Below are 15,383 nucleotides of genomic sequence, written 5' to 3' on the forward strand. Positions count from 1 at the left end.
GTTTAGGGCATCTGCAGAAGAAAGTAAACAAGTGGTGCGGCGTGGCCGGGCTAGAGGGGAGAGCAGGATGTGCTCCTGCTCTAGACAAGGCTGTGCTTTGAAGGAGGGTTTGGCTGGGAGCAAAGTCAGCCTCGTGTTTACGGCAGCGGGACTGGGATTCTCCACGTGATCCTTGGCAAAGCATCCCATCCCAGGGTGCAGGGAGGAATCAGCGCCCCACAGCACCCCAGGCTTTGGGTGCTGAGCTCTGTGGGGCACCACACGGAGCAAACAGGAGCTGCTCCTGAGGGGGAGGCTCACCGAGACACAAAACCATGGCCATGGCAGAGCCAGAGCAGAGCTTGCCCGGGAACGCTCGGAAAGAAACAAAAAATAAGGCAAAACCCCCCCAACAACCACCGGCCTTCTGCAAAAGCACCGCAAAGTCCTCCTTGCAAACGCCCTCGGGCATCATCGGCCAAGCAAAATCCCGGGGGTGATTTTGGGCAGAGATCCAGCCGCCTCCCTGGGTGATCCAGAACCACAGCATGTCATCTTCCCCAGGGCCGGGGGAGAGGCTGGGCATCCACCCAGGCACCAGCGCCGGGCCGTGCCCTCCCCGCCGGGGTACAGCCTGTGCCGGGGCTGCGGCACCGGGGGGCTCCGCGGAACCTCTGCCAGCTGCCCGGCCCCCGCCGCCAGCCCGCCAGGACATCTTGTTTGTGTTTTTGTGCGGAGCACACTCCCAGCGGGTTATGTCAGAGGTGAGGAATGCGGGGCCACCCTGTGTCATGAGATCAGCCTCACATTTTTAGGCTGAGCTCTTACCGTATTTGCTGGGAAGCGGCGCGGGGGCCCCGCAGGGGTGGGAGATCCCCTTCGCCCGCATCCCGCTTTTCCAGCCCTCGCTCCAGAGGAGCCGGGTGGGGCGGATGGGGCCCGTCTGCTGGAACAAGCTCTCCCTCTGTTCCTCGCAAGGAGCAAGAAAGGAAACGCAGTGAATTAAGGCGAATGAAAAGGCGGCAGTGAAAGGCGGCCGGGCGCGGTGCCAAGCGCGGGGAGAGAGCTGGTGGCGAGCTGCTCTCTGCCGCCGGGAAAGGCAGCGGCACCCGGGGCTGGCACCGCCGAACTCACCCGGGCACCCCCAAAGCATCCCCGTCCCAGGGGCTGGCAGCGTGAGGAGCGACATAAACCAGAGCAGAGAGGAGGCTGGGCTCGGAGCCCTGGGAGTGAAAGAACTTTGACCCAAAACACCGCCCAGAGCAGCGGCTTTGTCCCGGTTCTGTGGCTGGGAACCAACCCCTAGGTCCCATCTTTCTAAAGTTTCTGGGCTGAGTCCTTCTGCTCAAGGAAAACTGGTGCAAAGCAGCTCTGCTGATGTCACACAGGGTGGCTGCACTGCCCGTTCCCAAGTTTTCCACTTTAAAAATGGGAGGGAGGCTCCTTTCAGTTCTGCACCCCACCTAGGGTAGAAAGAGGGGACACACTTTGATCCTGGTGCCACTGCAGAGAAAACCCACTGAGGCAGGGTCAGACCCTGGCACAGCAAAGGCTTCTCTGCTCTGCTCTGGTGGGGCTTTTATTTTCCTTAATTTCTTTCATTTTCCCCTTTTTTTTTTTTTTTTTCCTTTTACTTTTCCTGAAATAACTACAACAGTAGATCTCGAGGTTGAAAAGCCCAAAAATGAAGATAAACACTTCCACAGACCATGTCCAAAATGCTGCTGCTTGATATTTTTTCGTTTGTTTAGGTTTTGGGTTTTTGTTGTTGTTGTTCTGTTTTGCCCTGCAGAGGGTTTTGACATGGTGGTGTTTTGTTCTGTGTCAGAAGGAAAACAAACCCTGAAATACCAAAATCTTTCACACAATGGTCTTTCCTTTCTCCAAACACCCCTGTGAGCTGGGCCTCTTGCAGCTCTCAGCTCTTCCCAGAACAGGAGAACAAATACTAGGAAATCTGGAGGGATGAACTGCACGGATGAGCTGCAGGCAGCTGGCAGCACCAGCTCCACATTATTCCATGTCTCAGTGCTGGCTGCTCCTCACCTGGAGGAGGCAGGTGAAACCTCCAGGAACTGCTGATGGTTCCTGTCCTACTGAGAGTTTTCTGCTGTGCACCTCAGTCTCCTTTTTGTGTCCCTGTGAGACGTAACAGGAAAATTTCAACTCCTCATCTCTTGTCCTCTGGCATTTGCTGTTTGTTGTGTCACTCCCAGACTTCTTTGGTCAGTCTATCATAGTCCCAAAAGTCTGTTTGGGAAATTCTCCCTTTTGTGGCATGAAAATGCAAATGCTGGTTTTAGGTCCTCTCTAGACTGGTGGTGCTGTGGACGCACCAGAGAATGTCTTGAGGAAATGAAAGAGGTGACCAGCAGGGACAGAAGGGGCTAGCAGAGAGCTCCAGAGGGACCTTCAGACCCAGAGCCCTCCCCTGTTCACCCACAAAACACAGAGGTGAATGTGTTGACAGGAAGGAGCTGCTTGCTGCCTCATAAAAATAAGGAGGGAGAAGCGATGGTGTGGGAAAATGAGGCTTGTTTAATGGTTTAGGAAATTATCTTGTCTTTCTTCCCACTCTCTTTGTCTGCCTTGCCCTTCAGAAAGTCATGGTTAATAAGATTTTCTTTTTTATCATCTGGGGTGGAGGTTTTTCTTAACTTTCCCTGGGTTGAAAAAGGAAAATAGGGCTTCATGCAGCATTTACCAACAGCCTTGGACACTGAACTGGGACCAGGTAAGACCTGGAGAAGGGGTTCCAGGTCCACCTTGGCTGGTACAGAAGACTCTAAATTACATGAAATAAGGATCTTGGCTTTCATTAGCTTTTTCAGCTGCCTGTAATGCTTTAAGAAACAGAAATCTTCAGTAGCAATGATTTTATATATATATTTGATATAAGTTCAATTCTACTGCAGTGAACTAATTTGCTTCTGTTAAGCTCCTTCAGTTTGGGGGAAAACCACTGATATTGCTTAGCAACCTTTAAATAATTTTGGTAGAGCACAATAATGTGGGAAGGACGAAGCTGATGTCTCTTACCCTGCCCCAGGTTACCTGATCTCCCAGATATTAATTTATCTAACCCTCTTGTTTGCTTCTAATCACCATCATTTTCTGAACTGCAGTTGAGCATCCTGAAATTGTAGAATATCTCAGGTTGGAAGGTTCCAGAAGGATCCTAGAATGGTTTGGGGTGAAAGGACCTTAAAGATCTTTATGTTCCAACCCCCTGCCATAGGCAGGGACATCTTCCACTGTCCCAGGTTGCTCCAAGCCCTGTCCAACCTGGCCTTGGACACTTCCAGGGACAGGGGCAGCCACAGCTTCTCTGGGCACCCTGTGCCAGGGCTTCATCACCCTAAAAGTGAAAAATAAAAAGGATCAATCAGTCCAATCCCTGCTCCTTGTAGGACTGCTATAAACATGCATTGCTTGACTTTAACGATGGGTTTTCACTGCCTCTGCAGCATGGCAGAGCACCAGGCTCTCTGGGGAGATCTCACAGTACAAGGCAGCAAAATCTCCATCTGACCCAGAGGCAGGCAGCTGCTTTGCCTTGCTGCAGCTCGGCAGTGGGATGTGTTGTGCCTGCCAAAGCAGATACTGAAGGTTCTTTCTTTCCTAATTGTCACTTTTTCTGTGACTGCTTCGAACACAGAACCAAGGAGCACGGAAAGAACAGTGCCTCCCCTGTCAGGGATGGGGTGGGAAAGGCAGAAAAAAAAAAGACTGAAGGAAGAATGTGGTGAAAGGCACCACAGCATCCAGAAGCTTGACTCTGATTTGCTTGAAGCAGTGTAAACAAGCAGGTCACAAAACTTGGAGCTCTGACTGGCACTGGCACCAGAAAAACAAGGAAAACATGTTTTAGACCAATTATACTGTAGAAGATACGAGAGATTTTCAACACACCTAAAGCCATCAGCATCAGACAGTGCAGTAATTTGAGTTTTAGGGCCAGGTGTAAACTCCAGGCCTACAAGAACCAGATACTTAACCTGATATAAAGTGACTGATTTATTGTTTCTAAAGATTTTGCACTGTTTGAAAGATTACCTACCATAAGATCTCAATGCTGCTCTTCTAACCTCCCTGCTGGGATGCCCTTCAGCTGGCCCAGGCTCATCTTCCCCAAGTTCTTTACCCATCTTTCTGCTCTCTGTGCTCCAAATACCAAAATCACTCTGACATTCCATGCAAACTGTCTTGAGTTTGCCCTTTTCTGCTGGATACTCACCCAGCCTTTCCTGACCCATGACCATCTCTCCCTGCTCTTTGTCACCTACACCCATAATAAAGCTCTCTGCTTATAATCAGGGCAGGACTGCCCTGGCTTGTGCTCCTTCCTATGAAACTCACTGGAAGAACATCCCACATCTTGGACTCCTGAGCAACTCAACTCACCCACACAAAGGAAAATGAGGCAGAGCTGGTAGGTGTGAGCAAAGGGCCCAGGTCAGCCCCTGTGGAGAAATAGGACAGGACCTGTAGGAAGATCTTGCTCCTTGATGTTCTCCAGGTACCCATTGGGAGCCAGGCAGAACTTCCTGGCTTTCATGGATTCAGGTCTCTGTCCCTCCAGGCCACCTCTCCACTGGTCCATCTCCATCTGGTGTCTCCCCATCCCATGATTGAGCAGATTGTCCTGTTTCCTAAATCATCTCTCCTGGTTCCCACAGGATAGGGAGAGAGCTCCAGAAGCCCATGGTGGTTTTGGTTCTCCTGAGCTGTGGTTCATTGCTGCAGCTCTTTATGCTCTTACATCCCTCAGGGAAAAAGCAATAATCAGTATAATGCTCCATCTTCCTTTACTAACCAAGCACACACCTCAGCTGTCCTACTCTTGCCAGGAGGGTAAAGAGCTGGGAGATGGGAAGACACCTGAGAAATGGCCAGTGGTGCTCCCACTCCAGAAAGGAGTGTAGGATGTTTCAGGCAGCCTCAGAGTGGTGATTTCATCCCCTTCAGCAGGCACTTTGCCAGGCACATCCTGTCCAGCTTGTGCTGGACAGACTGGCAGTGAGCAGAGTCAGTGGCAGCCAACTCGAAATGGCCAAGACCAGCCTCTTTCCAGTGCTCAGGAGCTGATTCATGTTTTGGTTTTCTGCCCCACCCAGTCTAGAGTGAGTTCAGCACATCCCTCTGAGCTTCATTTTCCTGCTTTCAAGGCTGTCCCTCCTTCAGAGATCTTCCCACAATCATGGCCCCACCCAGCCACCACCAGTTCTCTCTCTTTTCCTGGACTGGACACCAGGGCAGCAGCCAGGAGCTCACTGGCTTTGATTCATCATCCTCTAGGAAAAAAGCTGCTGATGCTGCTGGTGGTGCTTCCTCTTGACCATCTGGCCCAGCACAAAGGCTTGGTTTTCATCTCCACCCCTGTCTTGAGGGAAAAGGCCACTTCTGAGGGCCACTGTCCCTACAGGGCACTGCTGAACTTGGAATGTGGGAAATGGAGCTGTGGGGAAAAAAACCTGACCATGGGAGCATGGGAACACATCCCTATTCCACCAGCTTTGTGCCACCAGGCAATGCTCAGGATTGGTGTGTGTTAAGAATCAAAACCTGATGGTTTCCCCCAGGACTCATTCAGGCTCCTGCATGATGTAAGCATTTGCTGTCCCTCTCCTTAAATAACTAGAGAGCAGAGCCAAACGGGTTTTCTCTCCAACAGATGGGCTGCTGACAGGTGCTGCTGAGATGGAAGGAGGCTGAGATGGAAAATCAAGGATGCCTTGATATGGTCTGTCACTAGCTTGAAGAGAAAAAAAAGCAGGTGAGGTTTGGTCTCCTTGTTCTGCCACATTATTCAGATGCTGTAGAAGTATAAAACCACAATATTATTGTGTTAGGAAAATGTTATTACCTTGTCTTAAGGGCAGGGGAATGGAATACGTCCTAAAGATGGAAGACTGGGATACATCCTTTGGGACAAGGAGGATCTTCTTCCATAACACAGGTCAGAATGGCATTGTGTAAAATAACAGAAAACAAAAGCTTTTCTTTGTCCCTAAATAAGTAATTTGTGTGCTTCCTTTGTGGTTCGCTCTTAAAGGCTTGCCGAATCCAAGGAGGATGTGGTCACAGTCATTGGAAACTCCAGATGCTACAATATAAAAACACAAATCTGCATTAAACCCACATTTTTAATGAGTTAAATCTCATGTGCTTTCCCTCTGTTTTTCTCAGAGGGTGATGGCAGGCTGCTGCAGTCTTCATGTCCATGGAAGAGCCCAGTTCCTCACAAATCTTCCCCCTTGATTTTTTTTTGACAGAATACAGTCTTTTGTTATTTACTGATGTCACTGTAGCCTAGGAGAGAAATCAACAGAGTCATGAATTATAGACTATGCTTGTAGGACATTTCACTCTGTTTGATTTAGTGTGAACAAATTCCAGATAATTAGAGATGAGTTCAAGTTACAGCACTTCACTTCTCTCTTCTGAGTTGCCCTAAGAGGAGAGGAGTGTCTGGGTTGAGTATTTTCATGGGGGTCATTGGGAAGGTGAGATCCTTCTGTGTGTAGGTCTCAATTTTGAGGAACCATAATATTACAGCAATGCAGCAGGGTGTCCACTCAGGAAACACATCAGACTTTGAAAAAAACCCTCAGAATCCCCAGGGTGAAAACATCACATGGTGTTGTGTGGGTTTTCTTCAGCTTTAGCTGTGGCATTCTGCAAATGATCCTTCACCTGCAGGGCATTTCCATCCCAGCTACCATCTCCTGCTGCTGAGCACTTGAGGGGTAAGGAAAGAAGCATCTTGGCCTGGGATTTTGAGATCTGGGACTGCTTGGACATAAAATGCACCATCTCTGCAAAGCTTTCCACCAGCATCCTCATTTTGTGTGTAGAAAAGCAACTCCAGCCTTCCACTCAAATCAAAAAAACAAAAACAAAAAAACCAAACAAACAAAAAACAAAACAAAAAACTAAACAACCAAGAAATTAAAGGGGTATGGGAAGAGGCCAGAGTCTTACTTTCTCCTTGAACAACAAAACCCTTGCCTCAAAGCAAAGCCAAAGTCACTTCATCATGATTTTGGAAGATGATGTACAGTGCCGTGGTATAACTGCGAGGGGAGGTGTCCCTGAGCACACAGCCACCCCAGGGCACAATTAGGGGAGTTAACCGGACTTTTCCATCTGAATGCTCCATTTATTATAAATAACCACCATTTTAATCATAACTCACTGCCTGCTGGAGATCCTTTGGTAATGCCATTGTCATCTGTGAGCACTGGAGACTGGGAAGGAGAAGGATGTGATGGACTCTCACAAGGGCTACGTTCAGTTCTCTCCACAATTTGGAAAGTCTGGGTGGTCTTTGGCAAGGTCCTCTTCATATACCCAGCTACAACACCAAATACACTCCTTAAGATAGTTAAGGCATAGGTGATGCACTCCTGCCTACCCTTTGAGTTTATAGCTCTTACTGTTGGTTAAAATCTGAAAAGATTAGGCCAATATGTGGACATTGGGCCTGAAGAATTCCTCAGGTCAGGTTTTGAAGGTTTAGCTCATGATTTTTAACGCCTGGACATCACAGGGGCAAATACTTGGTTTGCTTGCAGTCTGATCAACCCCATGTTTTCCAGCCAAGCACTTGACCCAGAGAACCAAGCCAATAACTGCGTGTCTCACAAGGAACAATCAGCAGCAAGAACAATAAAAATCCTTGGAAACACATGCAGACTCCATTACCATGTAAAACACCCCAATGGCACAGTCACTTATGGACCAGCCCTTTTACTACCCGGGAGGAAAGAAGGCATGGACCTTCTTTGGATGTGAAAGTAAAACTGCTTATTTCTGTCTCTTCAGGATGGGTGGGACAAGGAAGGCATCAAGAAACTAAAACCAGAGAAGGAACAGAATGAATATTTAAGGAAAATAATTGCAGCATCCAGCAAAATGTTTTCTCTTTCTATCCTTATTTGAAGTAATGGTTATTCCCCACCTGAGTGGCGCTGGTGGTTGTGACTCCTCTCAGGAGGTAAATCACAGAGTCACAGGCTGGTTTGGGTTGGGAGGGACCATAAAGATCATCCAATTTTGACTCTCCCATGCATAAGAAGCTCAGCTGTACTGCACATGTAATGGGCTGAATGGACAGCTCAGTCCCTGGGGCGGTGTCTGGTGACGGGTGGCTGTGATGAGACTTGGAGGAAAGCCACTCATGGTGGAGAGAACCACTTGGGGTCCCAGCTGGTTCATGTTTTACATGCAGTCATTAAAAAAAAAAAAAACTAAAAAAATCATTCAGCATGCAAACAGTGGATGGAGGAAGGGTTTTTTTTTTAAACCGGAGTCATAGCAGTCATAGCCAGTACTGATTCCTTGCTGTCATGGTCAGAGGTCCCCTCTGATGCATGGAGGGGACTCTCCTGTCCTGTGCTGATGTGACCTGGAAATCCCAATGGTCTTGGAGTTCCCCTGGCTCCAGGTCCATGCAGGGGGGTGAGGGCACTGATTGGTGTTCAACATCCTGTCCCACCAGAGACTGGATGGAAAATATTGATTTCCCTTCAGAGGAGGCACATTCAGAGATGTATTTATTGGTGGCTTGTTTCTCCTTGGAGGCAAAGGGAGTGCAAAGACAAAACAAAGCCATGTTGAAGGCCCCAGGCATGGAGCAGGAACATAGCACTGATACAAGGCTCTAGAACATGCAAGATCTTGGTTTCCTACACCAAACCACAATGAAGACTCCTGGCTCCTTTGTCAGCCACCATAGAGCCAGCAAATATTAAGTGCTGTCTCCACCAAGGTGCTGGTAGTCCCAAGGTGACATCTCTTGCTGCTCATTACACAAAAATGTCACATCCTCTCTGGGGGTGTTTTCAAGCTAAGGTGCCCTTTCAGACCCGAGCTTCATGGCTGGGAAGAAGCCCCCCCTGGGATCAGATGCAGAGGCAGAAGAAAACACGACTAAGGAGGCACGAGGTGTTTGAGCTGGTGGCAGCAGGAATTGGCTCAGGTTTGTTTGGCTGATGGATATTCACTGTGCTGTTGGAAGTGGGATGTAAGAGCACCACCAGCCCCTGAGGTGCCACATTTTTCTGCACATGGGTGCAGTGACTGCCCTTTTGAAGGAGGTTATTAATCTTTCCCGTGTCACTGGTTTGAGTGATGGAGCAGTGAAACACCTGTTCTGGCAGCACCTAGAGAGGAAGCCCAAAGACCTGGCTCCTCAGAGGACAACCCACAAGCACCCACTTGAAGGACAGAGACTCGTCCCTAGAATTTCACAGCCTCTTGGGAACTTGGGAAGCTTGAGGTTGAAAGCCCCTCCATGGCACGTACCTGGAGGAGCACTTCATCTTCTCTGGCTGTAAGAATTTGTCTTAACCAAAGATTTTCAATTAAAAGTCAAGACTGAGTTGCTGCAAAGTGCCAGAGACAAGAGTCATTAATACTGGAATGCAAGTTTTAAATAATTTTTAATATGCTCTGCAAGACATCCATAAAAGGCCCTTAATCAATATGCACTTCAATTCATTGCATTAGGGCTTGACAAATTTAAATTCATGGCAAGGGAAGGGTTGAGAAATCATAATGAATTTCCATCAGAGCTCTTACACAGCCAGACCTGGGAGATCTGCAGGGTCCAAGCTGTTGGGAGGGAGTGACCAAAGGGATCAGACTTTTTTGGCGTTCCCAGTCCCTGGAGAATAGGTGTTGTGGCTTGTCACTGATTTGGAAGCAAATTTTTGAGTCCCTGTTGGTGACAGCAGCTGTGGTTTTGCTTGGCCATTTCAACCAGTATCAAATATTCACTGGCCCTAGCAGCAATTTAAGCATACCTTGACCATCCCCTGGTGAGAAGAGCAGAGAGGATGAGCATGGGCTGAGCTGTAGAGATCAGGGCTGCAGGTGTTCATGCTTGGGGACCCCAAATCTTCTCGTGCAGCATTCCCATGTCCTTGCAGATTTGATAACTCTACCTGCACACACACAGGGTTAATTTTGTGGTTGGTGCACAAGCAAAGCAAGCTGATACTCCTGCTTCCCACTGTCATCATCTTGCAGCAGGAGCACAGAGAGGCACGAGCATCCCCAAGGTGAGAAGGAACAAAACAATCCATCCCATCCAAGAAGACACTGGGGCAATGCAGGTTTGAAGCTAAGCCTGTGCTGAAGCATTTGGCTGGATCCGGGCCAGAGGTGCAGAAAAGAAATTTCCAGTAAGGAGAAACCTCTAGGAAGAACCAAACCCTAGAGGAAGCTCAGGGTGAGGTTTGTGCTTCCTATTTCTAAAAAAAGCCCTGTCCCAGGAGGGGGTGAGTTTCAGTAACATCCAGAGTGTCTCCCACACACGCACACTGAATATTCCAGTTCTTTGTATCCAGCACAGGGATGATGACAAGTAAAGCACATGGAAACTCCACAGGCAGATGGACCCTCAGAACACCCTTCCCTGCAGGTAGCCCAGGGACAGAGCAGGATCACCCTTGGAATGGCTCACAGGACGAGGGATGCATCAAAAGGAGCAGAGGGAGTTGTTCACCCCCAGAGATGACAACAGGGCCTAGGGATTTATCCCGTGGCTATCTGTGCCATGCTCTGTGCCATGGGTTTTGATGAGGGCCAGGTATTTCTCTCACCATTTTTCCTTGGGGGAAGGCAGGAGCTGGGAGCTGTGCCCTAGGAGCAGGCTGGATGCAGCCACACTGTTTCAAAGGCTGAAAAAAAATGCAGTCCTGTAGAGGAAAGCCAGGTGAAGCTATTTATTAGACTGCCTCAGGCCCTGCTTAGTTTACTGCCAGCCTAAAAATCCTCCAGTGCTGGGAAATCAGCTTGGTCCTTAAGTGCACATTGCTGGAGCTCAGCCTGCATTCGGAGGGTGCATCTGTCTGATTTTGCAACCCTGACGCTTGAAACGAGCTAGGGAAAAGCAGGCAGCCCTTTGGAGAAGGACAGGGGAAAATAAAAAAGGAAAGAAAAACAGAAGGAAACCAAAAGCGCGGGCGGGAGGGAAGGGAAAGGCAGGATTTTGTCTCGGGAAGGCGTCAGAGCCACCGAGGACGGTCCCCGCCGTCTCCCCGCATTGCGAAAGAGCCTTTGGCTGGGGCTCGGGTGCCCCTCGTTTTTCCAAGGTTTGCCGGCACGGAAAGGCTGTCCCGGGCGTTCGCAGCGGGGATGCCGGGGCTCGGGGGCCCCGCGCCGGGGCGGGATGCGGCGGAGCGGCGGCGGGATCGCGGCGGGGCCGCCTGCCACCTAGTGGCACCGAGACCCGGCCCGCTCCCTGCCCCGGCCCAGGGAACCCCCCGAGCACAGCCCAGAGCCCTCCGGCACCCCTCTGCATGCGGGGAAATCGCCTTCGGGTTCGGGGGGTTCCGAGGGGATTCTGCCGGCGGGGCTGGGGCACCTGCCTGGAAAATGCGCCGAGACGTAAATGCGGTGGAGCGTGAATGTGTTTGCGAACTGAGGAGCCGCGCCGATCCCAGCAGCCATGGGCTCCTGACTGTGGCTCTCTCCCCCTCCCCTTCCTGCACTTTTACCCCTCCTTACTCCTCTGCGAGGGGCTTCTCCTTTCGCTCCATTAAAAGAAATACCCAGTGGCAGGAGCAGGGCTCTCCCCTCCATCCCTTCACAGTCACTGCAGGCTCCCTCCTGCCTCCCATTTTGTGGTCTCGTTGCTCCCCCACCGCTGCTGGTCCCCGTGGAGAGCGGCGGGGGAGACACAGCCACGTTTCTTCTCTTCCTTCTCGTATGGCTTTAACACCCCCCAGGTCTTTCAGAGATGCTCACACCTCTCTGTTTCTGCACGCAGAAGATTTCAAGCTGAAAGGGGGGGAGGTCTGAACCCCCACTCCCCCCTTCCTTTGTATCTTCCTGCAAATTCCATCATGCAGTAAATCTCCCCTGTTGTCCTGGGAGCTCCCTTTTACTTTGGGGGTGACAGATGTCCCATTTCATACCCGGGGAAGGAAATGGAGATAGCCACCCCAGAAGGGTATGGAGTAATGCACTTCCTAGATTCCATCCTGCCCCTTGGGGTCCTTTTGAGGGGTACAGAGCAGAAAACTAACATGGACATATTCAAACAGGATGCTTATCAGGCACAAAGAGGCGCAGAGCTGCAATCAGATTTAAAAGGAGAGGGAAGGCTGGGCCCTGGGCAGTTGTGAGACGTCAGCCAGTGGCAATGGTGTGCCCAGGAGCAGCAGTGGTTCCCACCCGAGGAGTATCAAAGATGAGGCCAGCAATGGCTCCTCTTGGCAAACCAGCACCAGACATAGAGATCATCTCTGATGGAGTGGGTCAGAGCAGTCTGGCAGCACCCCAGCACCCAAGAGCATGGGGAAGATGGCACAGGCACACTGTGGGTTTGTGCCCACAGGCCCTTCCTGCTGAAATCAGCTTGGAGATGAGATCCAGCCAACCCCAGATGTGACCCAGTTTTGGGAGGCCAGTTTGCTCAAGGTCTCTCGTGTCAGCTGTGGCTGGGTGCAAAACCCTGCCTGATTTTCCTGCCATGCTGCACAACCTAACAAGGATCCAGCAGTGTGCCTTGAATCTGAGGACTCCAAATCAACACTTCCCATCATCAGCAGTACCATCATTAAAGGGGCATTTGGGGTTTCCTTGTGTTCTCACCACTTACGTGCCTCCAACTTTGCTCCAAAAATGTGTTCACCCTCCTTTTCCTTCCCTGTTTTTATTTCTTTTATTGCTTTGTTCTTTTATCTAAAAAAACCACACCCCAACACAACTTTAGAAGTTCAAGCTGACTGTACAGCCCAAACTTTGTGCTAGCCCAGAGCCCGGGCAGTCAAATTCATCATGAAGGATTTATTCACAAGGACAGGTCTTGCTCTATAGATGGTCTCAGCCAGATGCTTCTTAAAGTCCTTTGTGTGAAGTGCTGCATCCAGTTAGTTGGGAATGGGCAGAGAGGAGGTCTTTTTGGCCCTTGTGTTGAGGTTGCCCCTTACCAGCTGGTGACAGTGCTGGGAACTGGTCCCCAGTGTGTTTTTTTTTTTCTTTTTCCAAGGACAGGCATTGCTGGGGTCAGCACCCTGTGCAAGGCAGGATTTTATGCAGGGGAAAAGGCTCAAGGCACCAGACTGGTCCATCTCCATCCTGCAGTGTGTTGCCCTGGGGACCAAGCCTCTGCCACTGAGGAGGGGAGGAAACCTCCTTGGAGGAAGAAAAAAAGAGATTTTTGAGAAATGTTGCTACTTGGTACAGGTACCTTCAAGTGTAGGATAGGAGAACAGAGCTGCCCCTGGTCACTGGGGTTTTCCACCTCCCAGGGTTCTTCCCGTGTTTCCTCTACCATCCCAGCTGGCTGGGATTCCTCATTCCTCCACATGAGCCAGTTCCTTCTGCGGCTGATTCCACAATCTTCACATCCTAGCTCCATGGAAAGCTAGAAGGGGGCTGCAGAGCCAGTTCTTACACTTTTATCAGCAGAGGATTAATTAAAAAATAATTCAGAAATAGAAAACAGCTCTGCATTAACCTCATGCTAGAGCAATTTCCAAGCAGGTATGCCAGCTAAATAAAAACAGCAATTTGCAGCTAAATAAAAATAACAGTTAAGCATTTGAAACACAAATGCACCATTCAGGAGCAGCAGATAAATATTCAGACACGTTCATTAGGAGGTTGAGGCTGTCTCTCAAATAAACAGACAGGTACAAAATAGCAGCCTGAATACTCCAATTACGCCAACATTGCATCAGTGCCGATGCTCCCGGCTCCAGGAGTGGGAGGGGGAGAAGGGGAGAGGGTGAGGAGGAGGAAGGCAGTGGGGAAAGCGTGTGTGGGAAATGTTTATGGTTTTTTTTTTTTGTGTTTTATTTTTGAAATTTGCCTTGATTTTTGTTTTATGTAACCGGTGTTTGGATTCTCTTCCAGGGAGGGTTTAACTCCCGGGGATGGGAAGCTCTCCTGTGGCACCGTGCTCGTCACAGCTCCTCTGCCTGACGTGGGCTTGCTTGGCCTGGCTCCCAGGGAAGACCCCCCACACTGGGGAAAGCAGGATTTGGCCTCCTGCCCGCAGCCCTCAACCCACCCTACACAGCCCCCGGGCAGCGAGGGACGGCCGTGGATCAGCACAAAGCAAAACAGCACCGAGCCCAAAAGCTACAAAGCCTTTGGAGCTCAAGTCCCACAGCTGATCGAAAAAACAACATCCCGGCCTCAGCCCCCTGCCATCCCCCTTTGCCCCTGCGAGTCCCTGCCCAGGGCTGGGGGCATGTGCTGGGATGTGGCTCCGGGACGAGGGGACACTGAGCAGAGAGGGTGGCGGTGGTTCAGTCCTGGTGTGGAGCCGCGGGGATGCTCAGGGACAGTGGGGTGTCCCCAAGCCCAAGGACAGCCACGCTTTTGGGTGTGACATGTCACCTGTGTGGGGACAGGAACCACCCTGCCTCACGCACACTGCAGGGGGACACAGCATGAGCCCTGGTGTGGGTCTGGGGATGCTCAGGGACTGTGGGGTGTCCCCCACCCAGGGACAGCGACACTTCTGGGGGTGCCATGTGTCACCTGAGGGGAAACAGCTACCACTGTACCCCATGCACCCCACGGAGGGTGCCGTACTCCCACCACACACAAACCCTGCTGTGCGGCTGGGGGCGTGCTCAGGGACAATGGGGTGACCCCAACCCCAAGGACAGCCACACTTTCGGGGTGACATGTGGCACCTGTGACAGCTGTCACAGCTCCGTAGGGTGTAGCACTTCCCACCATGCGCAAACCCCCGTGTGGGCCGGAGGGGCTGCCCGGGGGTGTCCCCCCGCCCTGGGGACACTTTGGGGGTTCCCTGTGTCCCCCGGGGGTGGGCGGTGTGGCGGGTCCCGCCTTTCCCCGCTCCCGCCGCGCGGGGGCGCAGCGCTCCCCTCAGGAGAGGCAGGGCGCGGGAGCGCGCACCGGCGGCCCTCGCGCGTGCCCGGCCGCGCGCCCCGCGCGCTCCCCCTGCCGGCGCCGCGCGTGCCGAATCTGCGGGCGCCGCCCGAGTGCGGAAAGTGCCGCGCCTCACCCGCGCCGCGCTTTACCCCGGCCGCGATTTCATCATGCGGGAGGCGGGCGCTGCTCCGCCCGCTCCTCCTCCCTCTCCGCCCTCCTCCTCCTCCTCCTCCTCCCCATGCCGCTTCCCCGTAGCGTCCTGCCCGCCCTGCTGCGCCGCCTCGCCCGCCCGCTCCGCTCCGCCGCCCCCCCCGCCATGGACGGCCCTCAGGCCGAGGCGCTGCTGGCGCCGCTCCGGAACGCGGTGCGGCAGCAGGTAACGCGCCCCGGCCCGCGCCCCGCCGCGGGGGCTCGGCGGTGTCGCCCGGGGGTCGGGCGGGCTGTGGGAGGTGCCCCCGGCCCCGCCCGGGGGTTGCCCGCCCTGCGGAGGGGTCTTGGCGCATCCCCCCGGGCGCTGCGGCGGCTCCGGCTGCGGGCGC

General features: G+C 51.9%; 1 protein-coding gene and 2 long non-coding RNA genes across 3 annotated transcripts in view; 2 read left to right on the forward strand and 1 right to left on the reverse strand.

Annotated features, from left to right (window-relative positions):
- On the forward strand, nt 1–9,365 carry LOC134560605 (uncharacterized). The gene is made up of 3 exons (XR_010082761.1): nt 1–743; nt 5,654–5,755; nt 6,171–9,365. It is a non-coding gene; the product is annotated as an uncharacterized LOC134560605 (long non-coding RNA).
- LOC134560610 (uncharacterized) overlaps nt 5,785–15,383 on the reverse strand; it is a 12,585-nt gene continuing 2,986 nt past the window's right edge. The window contains exons 2-3 of the long non-coding RNA XR_010082762.1: nt 9,789–9,929; nt 5,785–6,085 (exon numbers count right to left, since the gene is read on the reverse strand). This is a non-coding gene — a long non-coding RNA (uncharacterized LOC134560610). The remainder of the gene's footprint in view (nt 6,086–9,788; nt 9,930–15,383) is intronic.
- Nucleotides 15,063–15,383, forward strand: part of GARS1 (glycyl-tRNA synthetase 1) — a 24,661-nt gene continuing 24,340 nt past the window's right edge. Inside the window, exon 1 of the mRNA XM_063416764.1 lies at nt 15,063–15,220. Coding sequence (XP_063272834.1) covers nt 15,083–15,220 — 138 coding nt within the window. The 5' untranslated portion in view covers nt 15,063–15,082. The remainder of the gene's footprint in view (nt 15,221–15,383) is intronic.

This window comes from Prinia subflava, chromosome 1, assembly GCF_021018805.1.
Source record: "Prinia subflava isolate CZ2003 ecotype Zambia chromosome 1, Cam_Psub_1.2, whole genome shotgun sequence".
Taxonomy (NCBI): Eukaryota; Metazoa; Chordata; class Aves; order Passeriformes; family Cisticolidae; genus Prinia; species Prinia subflava.